Here is a 19,426-nt window from a genome sequence, read left to right as displayed (position 1 = left end):
TATGTAATCAGTTTGAAACTTTGATAAAATACTGATCAACACTAAACTTTATCACCATTCAAGTCAGAAGTTTATCATTTGCAATATGTCATTGTTATGTGATTTATGATCTTCTGGTTCATGTTTAAAGTCTGCCTTCTCTGTTATGCATTTAAACATTTATCATATATTATTGCAAACATATCGTGAATCTGAAACTGAAAACAATACATTACATTTGCAAGTTTCTCACTGTTCTTGTTTTGAAAACCCATTGTCATGGCTAATAAATTTAGATTTTCTATAAATATTAAAAACAATGTTTGACGTGCCCAAGTACTCCTGTCCCCTATTTTGAAAAATACCTGTACCTTAACTGTACTGGTACCCTAAGTACCCAAGTACCCCCGTCCGTGTGCAACCTTGGGCCAAATATAGAAATTATATACCATTTTTTCCGAGATAAAATGTAAAATAATATATTGATTTCTTACATTGTTGTTTTCTTGGGTCACTGTAAATGTAGTTGCATTGCTGTCTTGGTATATACTTTCCAAATGGCATCCATCTTTCTTATCATCTACTACGAAGGTGCTTGAAACCTGCCTAAGGATGTCACTTGACCATAGTTATCAGGTTTGATAAGTTTGATTCATGTGACAGTTCATAGTGCTTGTGACCTGCTCAATGTCAGTAAACTATTTAGTCTTCTAATCATTTTACACGGCAATGACTCAAACTACATGCTTCTATATCTCTCAAAGGCCGCATCATCATTCAATGGTGGTTAGTATTGTGTATACATAGTTCAAACTGGTAAAAGTTAAATATCTTCTACATAAACTGTAAAGTCATGATTAAATATACCATTTGATCAAATATGATGGTCTGTATGAAGCTTGCTTAATATATTAGTTATTACCTACAAGTTAGTTACTGCTCTTAAGATATATATGGTGCTATGGGTTTTAGAATAAAGAAATAGACTTGCATCACATACTTGGTATCCCAAAAGTGTTTAATCCTTAGAGATTTTATAGACATTAGAAAAAATATTATATTCAACCAAAATAATTCACCATACTTTATTTTTGACTTCACCGAATTCTCTTGTAATGCTCATCTATTATCATCCTTCAGAGAAAGTAAGATAAGCTTCCCAAGGTGTCATTAAACAAAATACAACTATGCAGATCTATGCCATAGGATATTTATTTCTCTTTTTGCTTGGAAACATAATGTAGATATTTTATTAATAGTGGCTAGTGCTACTAGCCTGTTGGCATTGGTTTGTAGCATATGTCATTGATGTTAAAATACAATATGCAACAATGAAACATCTGCTCTAATATATGGTGCATCAGTTTTTACAGGCAAAACATAACTTACAGACGTTCAAAGTGCTTTAAACAGTGAACATGCCATGAATTGTAAGATAAAAAATAAGGAGTTATGACTTGAGAACTCACAGGAACTGATTTATATGCAGTAGAGTAGTTGGATTTAATACAAGTCACTTTGGTCTCCATCTTCCGTGCCTATCATTATAATATGTTCTGGTATATTGCTGACAGGATTAAATAAACCTTAAAACTTTATTGTGCTTCCTGCATATATGCTTATCTGACAACTTAATAAGATTATTTTGTGGCATGGAAATAGCAGTATGATCACAAAACAGTCGTCCACTACCATATATGGATATCCAAGCAATATTTGTCAGTTATCATGATCACTGGAAAAGACCAGGTTGGCATCGGGCTTTGAAAATAGTTGAAATATATGGCACGGCATGACAAAGACACACAGAAAATACATATTGATAATTTTGAACATTCATTCTAGAGTTCTGCTTTAATATATTTATCTTGGGCTCACAAGATTAAAGCATACTCTTAACAAAATGTCTATTGTGGGGTCTTGGATTTGTTAAAGGATTTTGTTAAAAGAATGCGATTATGCATAGGGAAGTTGAAGTTTCAAAACCAAATTCTAAACAACTTGCAACAACCTGCTTTTCAAACATTATTAAGCAAATTCATTTGTTCGTTCGATATAGACAGAGAGAAATAGCATAATTGTATGAGAATAAAAAGTGTGAAGCTATTTCTAAATAAGATACGCATTATTATATAAGTATCATGATTCATTTGTGAGTGATAGAACTGTGAATATGAATGAAAGATTGACAAAGAAATGGTGCTGGGAGGAAACTAAAAGGTGTGAAATTAATTGAACTAAGAACAGTGTGTGATAAAAGGAGCTGAATGACAGATAATAAAGAGATATTCTACGTTGGATGATTTCTTACATTCTACATCTTTAGAGGCAGTTATAGAATTCTTTAGTCATTTTGCTGATATTAGTGTTGCACAGGAGAGCAATTAAACAGAATGATATAGAGTTTGGAATCAGTAAGATATGTATCTCAGATTACAATAATCTTGTGCTATCTGATTTGATATAACATTTGTACCTCCATACTTGTTAAGAAAATCAAGGAAATTGTCATGCTTATTTGGGTCAGTTCACAGTATTTGACTTGTACTGATTATCTCAAGAGAAGAACAGAGCTATACAGTTTGAATGATATTGTAAGCAGTTATCAGAGACTGTAATGATGTTTGGATAGTTGTACATTGAATAGAGTTGTGGCTCTTAAACAGGCGTTGATGCTCCTTAGAGTTGTACCCCTTAAAATTGTAAGTGAACAGAAGCTTTTGGGAGACTGGATTAGGACAGTAGCTCCTAGCAGTCATTGAGTTGGTGGCTTTTCCCGAATTGGGTTTCCATGGTACATCTTGTGCATTACTTTTGTGGATTGTCTTCTCTTTGCTCTTTTTGCAGACATTATGTTCAAATAATAAAATGCAATACTTAGAATAGATTTAAACAGGACTCTAAATTGGATCAAAAGTTTTTAGTACAATCCTAATTCACCCACCCTCTTAGGATTGTCTTTGTGCTTTATGTAACCACTGTGTGCTGGAGTAACTGAAATCAAATAAGTTAGATACTTGTATTTCAGTCTACTGGCTTTTTCTGCCGTGTCATGTAGTGGATGATATCTTGTTATAATTTATGTTCAGGATAAATGAAAGAAGCTGGTATTGATTTTTGTCTTGTAATCAAACAATTGAAGGAACATATTAGGCGATGAACAGTATCCTTCATTTGGAAACTTGTAGGCTTATAGTCTAAAAAACTAATCTTCTTTGCAGCTCTGTAAGTTGTGAAACATACTTCATGTGATTATAATCTTTAAGTACCCCTTGTGCTATTAGATATTGTTTGAGCTTTATTCTAAATCGCGAAAGCAAGATATTTTATGACCATCATGAATAATAGTTATGTGACACTCAACATGCTTTGCTGTTATTTTTTGGAAGGTAAATGGTGTGGAATGTGCTTCTGCAGAGCCAGATTTGTTAAACTTGGAAAAAAAAAATGGACTTAAAATCGGAGCATGTTTCAAAAGTTGCCACAACAGGGCCTACAGAACCTGCTACTTATCAAAAAATATACAAGTCATCAAATTATAAAAGATGGGTCCGTTCAAACCAATTTGTACGATATGGTTTGCCACTAATTTCTCTTACAGTATTAGGTGCTTTTGGTCTTGGTCATCTTCAGCAAGGGAGGTAGGCAAAGCATTTGTTCAGATTGTCTTGCATATTGTGGCATGTTATTCCTTTTCTAGTTTATAATGCTCTACACAGAAACTGTCTGATTGAACATTTTGAAGTGCGTCCATGCAGAAAGGACATGCAGAAAGAAAAGGAAGATCGTGAGTGGGAGGCTATTGAAATAACAAAAGCACTTTCTAGAGAAGGGCCTCTTGGCAATTCTGTTATCCCTAAACCTAAACAAATAAATTTAGAAGAAGAAATGAAGGTAGTAGTCAACCTGCATCATATATATTGTGAAATGAGATTCTGCATTTTCTATTGTATTATCATGTGTTTATATTAATTAACAGGGCTATAAAATATAAAAATCCATAGTTTGCAAACTCAAGTGACCCTGGCGAATAATTCAGCAAAGCTCATGCACCGACTCCGGCAGAGTATCTCATCTGAAACTTGTGGCTATTTCATGTTTTTCTCTGCAGACTAAACCACCCAAAATAAATTTCACACCTTTCTAAAACCTTGTTTTTCTTTTTCTTTAGTCATTTTTATCATCAATGATTAGGATCTCAGTAGCATGAAATGATTAAAAGGATTTATTGACAGACTAAGTCACAGAACTGTAAACATGGCATGTAACATGAAGTCCGCAGGTTCTCAGAGGCCATAATTGTGCATGGTGGCCCACTGGCCCTGCCCTGTATCATGGTGTATAGGAGACAGCCTCCAGAATCCCAGAGACGCATAGATCCTCAAAAATCCCTGATTTTTACGATTTTAAAAAAATCCTTATCCAAAAGGATTTTATTCAAGGTTGCATGGGGACGGGGATACTTGGGTACTTGGGATACTGGTACTGGTAGGGGTACAACTTTTTTTTAAAATAGGGGATGTGGGGTGCTTGGGTATGTCAAACTTTATTTTTAAATATAATTCAATATTTATAAAAAATCTGAAAATATGAGTAATGACATTGTTTTCTCAAAACAAGAACAGTGATAAAGTTTGTAGATGTAATATATTGTTTAAGTTTCAGATCTGCAATATGTTTGTAAACAGTGTAATGATATATGATAAATGTTTAGATGCTTAACAGATAAGACAGACTTTAAACTTGAACAAGAAGATCATAAATCATATAACAATGACATTGCAAATGATAAATTCCTGCCTTGAACAGTGAGATAGCTTATTGTTAATCAATATTGTATCAAAGTTTCAAATTGATAATGTGTTGAATTAAGCTTGATAAACAACAAGCTGATGCGCAAACAAAAAATTGAAACAAAAATCAGAACTCTTAATCAAGGTCCTTAGCAATGATGCTCTCCACTAAGTACCCGGTACTTAGTTATGTGTTTCAGGGGTATGGGTACGCATACCCATGCAAACTAGAGTTTAATGTTTATCTCAAAAAAATTCTGATTTAATCAGTTGTGGTTTTCAACAAATGATTTTAAAAGGTTTAAATCACCAAAAATTCACCTGGGAAATGCCTGTACTATTCACCAACCTTTAATGACTACACGAGATAGATATTTAATTGGGTTTTTCATTGATGCTTACCATAAACTAAGCAGTAGCCGCTGGGACATGTTTCACCATCAAAGATTTTCCATATTTCACCAGGTTGCTGAGGCAAAGTAGGTGACCTTGAATGGACATATATTTCTATGTTTGATAATGAAGACATTAACATGGAATGCCAAATGTTTCCCCCAAATGACATTTTTTGCTCCTCCCATTGGTTCCAAAAAGAAAAACACAAACTGTTTTGAGCTGCACTGGAATAAAAATCTTAGGTACTGGTTTTTCCCTTATTTGGATTTCAAATATCAAAAACAGCATTTTCCCGTGATTTTTGTGAACTTTTAGCAATTTTTAATCTCCTGATTGAATTTTCAATAATCAAATTTTATCTGTACTTTTGTTTTACCAAGACAATCCCAATTCAGAATGATACTAGTTTGATAAAAATAGACTGTGTTCGCTAAATTGATATTTTATGCTTCTCATGCATTAGCTAAGTGTATTTTGTGTATATCAATTAAAAAAATAGCCAAATTTTTATCAAGTACGAGTGCATGTCAACATTTTGGACTGCTGAGTTTTTTAAAAGTCTGAGTCTTGGAACTATGGAAAGGTTGGTATAGACTCTGAAACTCAAAAATTTGTGTCCATAAATTCATTAATATATCATGCATGGCCCATCTATTCCCTGTGAATCAATTCCTACAGGCTTGACATCTTGTCTGTCAATCTTGGTATCAAGACTCAGTAAAGCCTGAATTCATTATATCCCAATAAAAGCAATCCCCAGCATGTTCATAGGTTTAGTCCGGAAGCCACGCCTGTTCATGGGAGATCAGCTGTTAATTTCATTTAGTTTATAAAAGGGCATGAGACAGTTAACCCCTTTGGTGAAGAAGGGTATAAAAAAGTTCAAGGAAGGAGAGTTCTTTCACCATCAGATAAATTTTACATATCTGTTTATATCTTCTTCATGAGTATTGTATCATAACAGCCTGAGATGAAACCCCTCAAGGGCTGAAATTTAAAGGACAAAAACCTCTATTTTCCTCATCATGTTTGTGGACAGAAACCTGAGTCAGACAGATTAGGAGTCATTTATGAAAGCACTCATTTTATTAAACTGCTGCAGACTAAAGGAAATTAATTGAACTACAGAAAATAATGCCTGATACAAGTCTGGGCAGATTTCCGAGTATTTAAAGCAGTTTAATTGAGTCAGACAGATTAGGAGTCATTTATGAAAGCACTCATTTTATTAAACTGCTGCAGACTAAAGGAAATTAATTGAACTACAGAAAATAATGCCTGATACAAGTCTGGGCAGATTTCCGAGTATTTAAAGCAGTTTAATCTGTTTCATATTTGGATGTATCTCTGTCTAGGAAACATATAAGGGATGTCTAGCCATCCCTAACGTAGTCCGGGACATCTCAGAGGTCCCTTGACCGTCCTGGGAATGGCTAGGTGTCTTGTATAGATAAGCTATTTCTTTTGAAAAGGTTCTCCAGACACCATTCAATATCATTTTAACATTATTGTGTTATATTATTGCTGTTATATTGTTGTTCATTGACTCAAAGAAATTATACCCACTCACACTCTTTTCTTTATATATATTTTCATCCCCTGCCCTTCCCAAAATATGGCCCTCGGACTGTCATCCCTGAAACGTGTCGCCTTCTATCATCCATTCCCATTCCTGAAAAAGTGGAATGTAGGATTTAATGAATTTATCAATTTAACATTGACACCAATATTAGATTGGATTCCTATTGGTAGAATTTTCTGCATATTTGAACATAAAAAAATTATAGAACTATGCTGAAAGCATTTTGTGTAGAAGATGAAAGGTAGAAACATTAGGACGGATGATTTTACCATTCTCGTGATGTTTTCTAATGTTGGACTAGGCTTTCTGTTTGTGCAGACTTTGCAGCAAAAGATCAATATCAACGATTTTGAATATAAAAAGATTCCCAGACCGAAGAACACTTGATCAAAAAGGTTGCCAATAATCAATACAATGTCACTGTGTTGTTACATTGACCAGTGACAATTAGATGAGTACGGACATTTTATAATTTCCGGTCTTGAGAATTGTTTTTGTACAAACTTCATGCATTATTTACCCGAGCTCATGCCTTCATTGGCATAAAAGGCGAGATCTCTGTAGAGTAGCTTTGATCTCCTTTCTTGCATCAATAAACATATGCAATTGATAGCATCAACATGTTGCATTATCCGTTAACTCAAATTTCTAAGGCTCCTCGTGCTTTTTTTCGTATCTGGGAAAACTAAAGATTTTGTTCTTAGCCGGGTGTTCGTTTAATTAAAGGAAACTAGAGCTTTTTCTTTTATATTGGGGGTTCATGAAGTTAAACCGATAATTAGTACCATTTACCATTCTTTGAGAGAGAGTGATGGTCAAATTTATGGCCTAGTATATGAATGGTTATGGCAACGGTTCCGATTAATTATTAGTTCCTGGCAAAGGCATGATATTTGTGGACCAATTGAGTCCATTAAAAAAATTATTATTATATTATAGTTGTCCAATAAAATTATATAGTATAATTTTTGTCATATTTTTGAATTTCAGAAGCAATTATCTAAAAATCTATTGGTTGTGACAGAAAAGGCAATGAAAAAAAAGAGTTATTTAATTCACAAATTGGAGAAAAATCTACTGATTTTAATTATTGCCTAAAATTTATATAATTATTGTTTCATGTACAGAATCTTCTTTTCTTATTCTGGAAGAATCCAAAATCTATAATGATAAATAGGATTGTTCAAAAATCTGGAATTGATGGCCGCCCATTTCCACTTGTTTTTAGATGTTTTTTGTTATTATGTTCAACCTAGTCTTCAAATTATATAAAAATAAAAGAATTTTGTTGTAAAAATAAGTTTGATGCTTCATTTGCTTGTTTCCATTGTGTAATCAAGTTTGTTAAGTGTATGAAGAATTTCTCAAGGTCTTGAACGAGGGGTATTGTTGGTTGAAAAAAGCTCCCAATTTTTTTCTGAATCCCATCAATTTGAGATCGTCATTGAGGAGCTCTTATATTTGGGGATTCGACAGGGTTGTTTGGGGTTCGTATGTTCTTGAGGATATGAACTTGCGTGAGATTAGAAAACTCTTATGGTAGAATACTCTTGAAAGCTTTTCCTTTAGAACCACTTTAATGTAATGCCTACATTGAAAACAACTTTAGTAACAAATGATAAGAGATGATTCGTCAGAGCTTCAGTATGAGATAGGTTATATGTTACACTAGCTGTCTAGATTTGGGATTGTTGTATTGATTATGTAATTAAAACAACTCTTAATATCTTTATTAATTATGAAACATGTAAATAGTAGATGTAACAATCATAGAAAGATAACCACACACAATAACACTAGATATGTTAACTATGGAAACTCTTGAGCAGAGGGAAAACCTTGGTGGGAATGATGCCTACAAGATGACGTACTAATATAAAACTTCCTTGTGAAAGGATGGACCCTGTTAGGAGTCAATGAAACACAATCAGTACATTAGTCCCTGTTAGGAGATTCCAACCTTGTTAGGAGTTGAAGGGAAGTCGGCTTGACCCACTGTCCAAATAGCCATGTACTATCCTCAATAAATAATACAAGTGTGAATCAACAATTGTCTAACAACAACTTATCTTGCCAAATATGACTCCTTGTAAGCTCATTGTGCTTCAACTGCACCAATCTTTGCTTTGTTTGAAAATATATTTGCATTCAAGTTCACATGATATACATCACATAGATACGATTGTATATCCCACAAAAATGATCTCATCGATGATTACTACCAAATAAAACATATTTCCTTTATGCGAAGTCCTAAAACAAATTATTGAGTTGGCCTAGAGGCTTTCTGAATTTACAATAATAATATAGGACATCCTTAAGATATTACAATAAATGTTAAATAACAATATTACATCTTTTCAAGATTACAATCAATTTGTCGGCTCAGTCTTCATAACTTTTTACTCAATGATCTTTAGAGTAAACCTTTTGAAATAAAGCATCTCTAACATGTCTTCAACCTCTATCTCAACTCGCTCAACTAGATTCCATCTCTGTTAGGAGATAAAATCCAAACAACAATACTTGCTTTCTAAAAATAATGTCTGAAAGTTGCCTTCACTAAAATCTTCATAACTCTATTCAATCTTCATATTGTTGTACGCGCGCTTAAATGTAGCAACTAGACATACGATAAAACATCTCCTCAAGTGCCTATAAGATTTGTTAAAGAGTAAAGTCCACCAAGATAATAGATGTGTGGGGATCAATTATCTAATCAAAACAACTTTTATTAACCTTATTAAAATTTAAAATATGTAATCAACAAGTCTCATAAACATAGGATGATAACCTTACACAATAACACTAGATTTGTTAACTAGGAATACTCTTAATTAGAGGGAAAACCCTGGTGGGGATGTTACCCCTAAAATCATGCACTAATATATAAGTTCCTCACAAAAGGATTGACTTTGTTAGGAGCCAATGAAATACATTTAGTACATATTAGTCAATGTTAGGAGACTTTGAATACTCGTGAGGAGATTCCAACCCTGTTAGGAGTTGTGGAAGGCAGAAGGACCCACTATCCAAACAACTTCAGAGGCAAGACCATTGAACTCACTATTCAACTAGGCTTTGTATTATTCCTTTTAGAACAATACCAAAAGAGCAATTGTCCATTGGCACTCTCTATTAAATTCAATTACTTCGCTCTTTCATTGTGCCTATGTTGCACCAAATACTTCTCAAATCTCAATACTATATTTGCAAATTTGCATCACACATATCCCTTAGATCATTTACTTGCATGTAATCGTACATATCACACTTACACACTTAATCATAAAGAAAACAACTTTCCTTTATACCAAGTCCTCAAATTAATTTATTGAGTCAGCCTTGAGGCTTTCTCAATTTACAATTATAAAATGACCACATTAAGATTTTAAAAAAATACATGTTAAATTACATCTTTCATAATTATATAATATTATTGCCTCACAAACTTGACAAATTTGCATGCGTGCAACCTCAGACTTTGCACATTCAATCACGTCATCAACATGATGTCTTCTACCTCTATCTAATTGCACTTGATTAGATTATATCTACTAAATTCTATCCATGTTTGGAGATATAATCCAATTACCAAAAACCACTTCTTAGGAACTCAATCTGTATTTTGTCTTTTGTAAATCACGAATAACTATGTTCGACTTTGTACATGCACTCTTAACCACAATATTAGGACACTTTGTAGAACATGAGCTTAACTGTGGTTGGCCTCATCTTTAATCCTTGAACCATACAATCACAAACATTATCTGTTGCTTTGTCAGTCTTCAATATGTTGACATCAATGACAAACACTGCCATGAATGCAACATATGATCATACTAACAACCTCCCAAATGCTCCAACAATGTTAGGCTACTCCCCCATAAGAATATTATTAGCATTCATGCTAACAAAATGATCTTAACTCCTTGAACTATGCGAAGCCAATCTCTCTTTGTTGTCTTCCCAGTTTTCACTAAATAACACGTATGTTGACATCAATGACAAACTCTGTCATGAATGTAACACATAACCACTGAACCATGTCTCCAACAATTCTAGGATACTCCCCCACAAGAATACCATCAGCATTCATGCTAACAATCTCCCCCTTTGGCATTGGTGAGAACATAGATGAAAAACATCTAAGTTCCATAAATACTAAATAAATCTCTTGCTTGTCCATAACATATTTCTTCCTTGTCTGCCTTTGTTCTCCTATTCATGTTGCCCATGAGTGTAAACTCATAGTAACCTATAGCATACCTCTCAAGTACTCAAATGTGTCCTTAGCCAAATGGTTTGTAAATATGTTTGTTATTTGTTCCTTTGTGCTGACATACACCAATCTAATTTCCTTCTTTGCAACTTTTTCTCTCAAAAATGATACTTAATAGATATATGATTTTTTTTTTAAAGTAGAACTAGATTCTTTGACATACTCATTGTACTTGTGTTATCACAGTGTTTAATAACATGCTTTGTAAACTCAATCCCAATGTCTTTTAGCATATGTTTCATCCAGATAATTTGATACAATTATTTGTTGCTTCTACATACTATGATTTTGTTGTACTTTGTGAGATACAATCTTGTTTCTTGCTTAGCCAATAAACCAATCTTCCTATTAGGAAGAATGCTCCACCACTGGTGCTCTTTTTGTCATCTATACTTCCTGCCCAACAATCAACATCTATGTATGCACATAGAGTAAAATCATTTGATTTTTCAAACCATAATCCATAATTAGGAGTGCCTTTCAAATATTTGAAAAATCCTTTTATAATTGCATAATGTATTCGTTATGATTTGCCTAAAATCTTGCTATAATTCCAACCACACTAGCTATATCAGGTCTAGTATGAGTCATATATTACAATGTGCCAATCATAGATCTCTACTTCTTTTTTCGTTCGACAGTTTGGGTTTCATCTTTTCTAGATAACTTAATCCAGTTACCATAGGTGTTCCATTAGGATTACAACTTTCCAATCCAAATATCTTCAATAAATCTTTAAGATACTTAGCTTGTGATGTGAAAATACCATCTTTGTTTTGTACAATCTAGAATTTCGCAAGTGGTAAATTTCTTGCTTGAAAATTAAATTTTCTTCTATTTTGCCATTACATGTTCTTTACACATCATGTTAGTAGGTTTTACAATCCTAGGCAAGTCTCTAACTACAAATGTAGTACTGAACTTCACAATGTTATCAAAGTCTATATGAAAAAATGTCTTATGTCATAACCAACTGCCATCCACTTTTGCAACTAAAGATGTTATTTTAGTAGGACTCAATTGAAATACATTACCTTTTGTCCTTGTACCAATACCAATTAGCCTACCATCTTTATCCTTGATAATGCAAGTCTTCTCTGTGAACTACAACTGATATCCCTTGTGAACTAGTTGTCCAACACTCAAAAGATTATGTTTCAAACCATCCACAAAGTAAACAACATCAGTGTTAGTCTTTCCATCAAGTGTAATTGACTAATTTTCTATAATATGACAGGCTGCATTATTTCCAACTCTAACTACTCCTCCATCATAGTTATTGAATTTTAAAAAATTATTCATATCACCAGTCATGTGATGAGAACAACCATTGTGTATAATCCAATCAAATTTCTCCTTTTCAACTTTTTGTGATACTAATGATTTTTGTTCTCTAATTTCTTATTCTCAAAGGCTTTGTTCCTAAATAGAAACAAAACTTACTTAGTCATCCTCATCAACACTTTTAGTCAAGAAGTCTACCATTTTGAAATCAAGTCACCATCTTCATTAACATAAAAACAATCCTTAGGTACTCTTTATTTATAGGGCTTAGACTTAAACTTCTTTACTCTCTTAGGACATTTATAAGAATAATGATCAAATTCTTTACATGTCCAACACATAAGAATTTTGTTATCTTTAGGTTCTCTTTTCATAAGCAAGGCAAGTCATTTCTCAATCTTCTTGTCTTCTTCTTCTCTTGTTCGACTGCTACTAACATAATCTTCCCTTATACTTGCACTTCTTGTCAACATAGGTTTTTCTCTTTGTACGTTGAAAGCAGTTTCTACTCTAGGCAATTCTCGACTTTGTTTCATCCACATTTCAGATATTTGTAATCTCTTAAGAAGTATCTCTCTTGTAAAATTAGATGTGCGAGGAATAACTTGATCAATCATCTAAGTTGTTTATTTATAAGCAATTGTCAAATTCTTCAATATTTTCCTCATAACTTCATCTTCTGATTTTTCTCCTCCACAAGTCTTAATTCCTATAACAATTTCCAATATTCTACCAAAATAACTTCTTATAGATTCATCTTCTGACATCTCAGCATCTTGAAATAAACATATTCGACTTTGAAATCTAGCCTTCTAAGCATGTTTATCACCTTCAAATTTAATTTGTAAAGTATTCCAAGTTTTATGAGCAAGTCTCAAAGATTTTAGTTGACCATATTCAGTTTCTAGAAGAGCTGATAATAGTGCCTCTCTAGCAAGCATGTTATACATGAATGTATCTTTCTGAGTTTCCTCACAACCCTCGAGCTTGTCTTCTTCAATCACGTCTTTACTATTTTTAGTCACCAACCAATAATCTAGAGCCATGCATGACAGGTGTGTCTTCATCTTTTTTTTTCCAGCTGTCATAGTTAACTCCATCGAACTTAAGACTCTCTTTCCTAAAATGGCTCATCGTAGACCTCCTTAAGCTATTAAGCTTTTCCTTCAATTACTTGATTCTCTAATACCAGTTGTTAGAAAGTAAAGTCCACAAAGATAACTGAGAGAGGGAGGGTGAATCCATTATTTAATTAAAACAACTCTCAATATCTTTATTAATTCATAAACATGTAACAATAGATGCAACAACCATAGAAAGATAACCATGCACAACAACACCAGATATGTTAACTAGGAAAACCCTTGATCAAAGAGAAAACCCCAGTGCGAATGATGCCCACAAAATGATGTACTAATATAAAAGTTCCTTGTGAAAGGATGGACCTTATTAGGAGTCAATGAAATACAATCAATACATATGAGTCTCTGTTAAGAGACTTTGAATCCCTGTTTCTGACCTTGTTAGGAGTTGAAAGGAAGTTAGTTTGACCCACTGTCCAAACAACTTTTGTACTATCCTCACTGAATAATTCAAGTGTGAAACAACAATTATCCAACAACAACTTATCTTGCCAAATAAAGTTCCTTGTAAGCTCATTGTGCCTCAATTGCACCAATCTCTGCTTGATCCAAAAGATATTCACATTCAAGATCACATAATATACATCACATATATGACTACAAATCCCACAAAAATGATTTCACTGATGATGACAACCAAGGAAAACATATTTCCTTTATACCAAGTCCTAAAAAAATTATTGAGTTAGCCTCAAGGCTTTCCCAATTTTCAATTATAATATAGGACATCCTTAAGATATTGCAATACAAATTACATTACAGTATTACATCTTTTCAAGATTACAATCAATATATCGGCTCACAGTCTTCATAACTTTTTATTTGATGATCATCAAATAATGCCCTCTGAACCAAAGCATCTCTAACATGTCTTCAACCTCTTTCTTAGCTCGCCCAACCATATTCCATCCATGTTACAAGATAAAATCCAAACAACAGTACCCGCTTTCTAGAAACATTGTCTGAAAGTTACCTTCACTAAAATGTTCATATCTGTCTAGTCTTGACATTGTCCCACACGCACTTAACTATAGAAACTAGACATACTGTAGAACATCTCCTTAGGTGCGTATAAGATGATCTTTAATCCTCGAACTACGCAAAGCCAACCTGTCTCTCTTGTTATGCTAGTCTTCACAGAATAACATGTATGTTGACATTAATGACAGACTTTGTCATGAATGCAACACATAACCATTGAATCATGTCTCTTAACACTTTTAGGATACTCTTCCATAAGAATACCATCAACATTCATGCTAATAGTGGATGGTCTTAGTCTTGCTCAAAATGGTCCTAACTTAAGGGATTTGGCTAGATGGGATTGTCCTCCTCAGGACTTGTGTAAGATTAATTTTGATGGGGCTTTGAAGGGAAACTCAGGAATGGCAGGTTGTGCTATCATCGTTAGGAATATGAATGGAGATAGATTAGGTGGGATGGCCATTCTTGTTGAGGAACAAACTAATCATGTGACAGAAGCAAGTGCGACTCTTTATGGTCTTAGCTATGCCAAAAGTTTGAATTTGAAAAAGATTTGGCTTGAGGAGGACTTCCTTAATATTATTAATTGTCTTAATAAAGTTACTAATCCTTCTTGGACTATTCATAATATTATTGGCAAGGCCATTGATCTAATCAGTTCTTTTGAAAATTGTGTTGTCACCCACAACGATAGAGAAACTAATCAAGTTGCCGACTGGGCTGCTAATGTGGCATGCAAAAGTCATGAAAAGTTAATTTGCAATCAAGGTGATATTATTTTTATCAAGAGCTTTCCTTGATTGAGTATGAAAAAGTTAGCAGCAAACAAGAAGTTTCATTAATGATGAATATGGCATCAAGGATTAATTATGATTTGGGCAGGATTGGGAAACGACGGGTTATTATGAGTTGGGTAGTGTCTTGTCATTCATTGCCACACACATTGTGGGTCTTTTTTCTTACCAAAATCCTTTGTTGCGATTTCGACACTGGGTTTTTATTGCAATGTGTTTTTTTGAGGACTAAGAGCACTTATTTTGGTTTGAAGAAAATGGGAGGAAGGAGAAAGAGGATTGAACCAGCGAGTTGCAAAGAATGGAAGAACAAGAGTGAGATTTGAGAAATTCTAGAACAAGAAAATTTTATGGGATTTATGGAGAAGTTGAAAGGTAGTAACCCTACTATTACCCGCCAATTCATCAAAACATGGAAGGATGGGAGTATTTTGGTGGGTAATCAGAGAATGGAGGTCACTGAGGACATTATTGTTGAAGCTATGGGTCTTGACACTGAGGGTATCAACTTCTATCGGGATAGGAAGCTTTCAGATATCGGGCGGTAGAAGAGTTTGTGGATACGGTTAAGGAGCGCAACAAGCTAGTGAAAATTGGTAATTCGTACTTTAGCCCTAGCTTCATTTCTTGCCCTTGGAGATTTTTCATATTTGTGGTGATTGAATATCTTATTTTAGATGGCCACTTTACAAAGATACGTGGACACCATTTTATGTTGGTAAACCATTTTAGGCATAGGGTTAGGCTTAATCTCCCCTTCTACCTTAGGCAATCGTTGGGTACCATTATTTTAGCCATTCAAATGATCTTGAGGGTGATCAAGCTTGCCATGAGGGTTTAATGGTTCTAGTTATGAACCTTCTAAAATCCAAAAAAGTGGATAGACCCCATCTGAGCAAGAAAACTTTAGATTATGAGATGGAGGGAAGTGAACTGGAGGAGGGTTTTGATGAGGATACAGAGGATGAGGTTGCTGAGGTTGAGGTTAAGAAGAGAAAGAAATGTGTTCCTGAGAGCTCGTCTAGAAAGAAAAGGAAGAATAAGGAGATTGATTTTGAACAAGACACTAATTTTGAAGAGTAGGAAGAGGGTATTGAGAAGAAAGGTATCTTAGGCAAGGTTTCTGAAAATAAAGAACTCCTAATTAAGAGGATGGAGAGAAAAAAGAAAAATGTGCTTGCTTAAGATTTGGATGTAGATAAAGGATTTAAGGAGGCTGAGTTTGATAAGAACAAATAGGAAGGGAATGAGGATTACCCTATGCATAATAGGGATGAGGAAGACCAGGGGTTTTTGAAGGGAATCTTTGGTAACCCAGGGCTTATGAAGAAGCATATTAGCAATCAAAAACAACAGATGCAGGCAATCTCGAGAGAATTTGATCAGCTCAACAGGATGGCTAGGGGGGAGAGAACTCTAGGTTAGCATATTGACAAAGTCTCTGAGAGGCTATTGACAATGTTGAAGAGGTAAAGAATTCGATGAAACATGTTCCAACACTTGAAGCCAAGAACAAAAATCTAGATCAGCTGAACAAAGACTTTCAAAAAAGATTGGATGGTCTAGATAACAGAGTGGATAATTTGGAGAAAATGGTTAAGAAATTAGTTGATCAAAATTGCACTATCTTGAAAATAGTGGTTGACAACTTTAACACCCTATTGAACAAGCTCGAACAAGGTAAAGGCCAAGGCTACAAGGGCTAATTCCAAGAAGAGTGAGGTTGTGGAAGCAAAAGAGCTAGATGATATGAAAGCCTCTACAGAAAACATGAACATCCTAGCAGACCAAGCAGTGGATCTTCTAAAAACATTGTAGTTGTCTCAGTGTTGTCTTTTTATGCATAATTGTTTCCTGGCCTCTTGTTTTAGTTTGTTTAGCCTACTCTTTTTTAGGTACTAAGGCTTTGTTTCATCTGAGCTACTTTGCTCTTGTTTCTATGATACTTAGTACAAGGTTTTGGGTCCTTTAAAACCTATTTTTACGTAATCAAAACATTCATGCTAATAGATGATTCCTAAGCATTTTCTTTCCCATAAGGTCTACGTTCACACCTTAAGGTCTCATCCTTAAGAGCTAAGTACATTGTTGTAGTAGCATCAACATCCTAAAGCTAAAGTTGAGTTTTTGTTTGTAATTTTCAAAAGATATCCCTTCTTTTTCCCTAGTTGGTGTTTAATGAGCCTAGCTTACATATATCCATAACATGTTCGATCACAAACGGTGGCCATTAACGCAATCATTTTCCTCAAAATGTAGGGTGCTAACTTAAACAACTACCATTGATTGTAGGTGTTAGCTGAGCGGTATGGGTAGATAGGAGACTGATACCCAAACAAATACCATATTTTATTGAGAAATCCTTAAACCGTGGGTTAGTCCAAACTTTGATGTTTGTCTCTTCTAGTTCATTAAAGAAGTAAACAGCAAATCTCCTAGTGTACTTCTTGCCAGGCGTTAACCAATGTTGCTAAAATGCTACAATGTAACAATTGTAAGCCTACATGAGAAAGACACCCATCCTCTACAGCTTTTAACGTATTCTGCAACTACTTTGAAACAAAATTGTCCATTTTTATGGGCTTGCTAATTATATAAAACGTTTTCTACTTTCCTAGGACATCATGTTAAGATTGACACTAACATCTTTGGATTTTTTTTCTCAAAATCCAGTAACCTACCTGATTTGCCCATAATTCTTATTGTCATACTGTAACACCCTTCCTCAACAAATTTAGTCTCCACAAGTAATTTGTTCAGATTTATTTTGATTTTCTTTACGGTAAGGCAAATAATAATCATCTGATAGAGAAGCAATAGTAGCATTTGAATAAATCCCACAATCACTTGACTTTTTTTGTAGTAAGATTTTTTCCTGGAATTATCATTCTACATAAATGAATCATTGTATGTGCTCAAGAGCTCATGCAAGAGTATTTTGATATGATATTGAGCTCTGATCTATATTTTTCTAGATTAGAGTCATCATTTGGCACCCCGTTTCTACATTTCCCAGATTATATTATTTCTCACTTTGCCTAACTCCCAAGAAGATTTTAAATTTAGCAATTGTTATTAATGACTTTCTATATTTTTTTCCAGAAAAAAAAAGCTTAATGTGCTCAAATATTTCTCTCTAGAATGAAACAACTTTTGTTCACCACATTGTTAATGTGATTATTGTTGCTTGTGTTTTGTCCACCAATTGATAAATATTGAAGCAAAAAATACAAGCAATGGTGCCCAAAAGCCATTGGCAGTCTCAGGCATTATGGTGTTTAATACTTTCGGCACTTTTTGCAAGTTCATATTCAGGCCAGTGTACTCAATTGTTTCCTATCTTGACCTTTGTTTTATTGCCTAGCAGTCAAGAGATAATTTTATGAGAGATGAAAGCATTTCTTGTAAAAGCTTTATTGCTGGAACAAGTTGTTGGTGGCTCTGAAGGCAGAAAAGAAGAGATCTATGTTTAATGCAATTAAATGATAATATTAAGATTATCATTATGATTTAAATGATAAGATTATGATTATCATCTAACTTTGGAGGACTTTAAGTAGTAAAAGTGAATCATTTTTAATAAAAAAAATTAGCCTTTGATTTAAATGTTAAAGTTTTCTTAGTAATAATAGTATATCTATTTGTAAAGTTCAAAAACATGGTTATGTAGTGGAGAATCATCAAATGTAATTCAACTACTAAAATTGAACTAAGTTTTTGATGTCAAATGGTCAATTTTTCTACGCCAATTTGTCAAATTTTTGGACAAAAGTCAATGAAACTCTATGTGTGTCTATTTATTGATGCATCGTGGTGTCAAAAAATAGCCCATTTGTGTGCAATTAAGGAAGTGTCAAGAAAGAGTTGATTCAACCAAATTGTGTTGAACATTCTACCATATTGGTTGTCAAAAAAGAGTTGATCGATGAGGATTCTATGTCCTCGATGGCCATCCTTCTCAAAACTTTGACCAAATTATGTTGATAATTTCCACCATAATCGCTGTCTAAAAAGAGTTGATCGACGAGGATGCTACATCCTTGACGATAGTTCTCGTCAAATCTTCTACCAAAGTTCATCAAAATTTTGACGAATGTCAAGTATTTTAATTTTTTTTTGAAAGGATCCAATGTGAAAGTAATAGATCATGTTCATTCATTTGTCAATGAAAGATTCATAGTGGCTATCAA

The 19,426-nt window shown here is 33.9% G+C and overlaps 1 protein-coding gene across 6 annotated transcripts in view; it reads left to right on the top strand.

Annotated features, from left to right (window-relative positions):
• The window catches only part of LOC149576386 (cytochrome C oxidase assembly protein), a 28,589-nt gene extending 20,865 nt beyond the window's left edge, over positions 1 to 7,724 (top strand). For 3 of the 6 annotated variants that reach the window (XM_089817097.1, XM_089817102.1, XM_089817107.1), the window contains 3 exons: positions 3,369 to 3,620; positions 3,738 to 3,873; positions 7,069 to 7,724. In XM_089817097.1, coding sequence (XP_089673223.1) covers positions 3,427 to 3,620; positions 3,738 to 3,873; positions 7,069 to 7,137 — 399 coding nt within the window. In that variant the 5' untranslated portion in view covers positions 3,369 to 3,426 and the 3' untranslated portion in view covers positions 7,138 to 7,724. The remainder of the gene's footprint in view (positions 1 to 3,368; positions 3,621 to 3,737; positions 3,874 to 7,068) is intronic. The other 3 variants (XM_089817110.1, XM_089817112.1, XM_089817115.1) reach the window with 1 other exon arrangement.
• The last annotated feature ends 11,702 nt before the right edge of the window (positions 7,725 to 19,426 follow it).

The sequence above is a fragment of the Cupressus sempervirens genome, chromosome 1 (assembly GCF_028749045.1).
Source record: "Cupressus sempervirens isolate cs-2001-9-10 chromosome 1, ASM2874904v1, whole genome shotgun sequence".
Lineage (NCBI taxonomy): Eukaryota > Viridiplantae > Streptophyta > Pinopsida > Cupressales > Cupressaceae > Cupressus > Cupressus sempervirens.
Note: the sequence above shows the minus strand (reverse complement) of the source record. Positions and strands in the feature narration are given on the sequence as shown.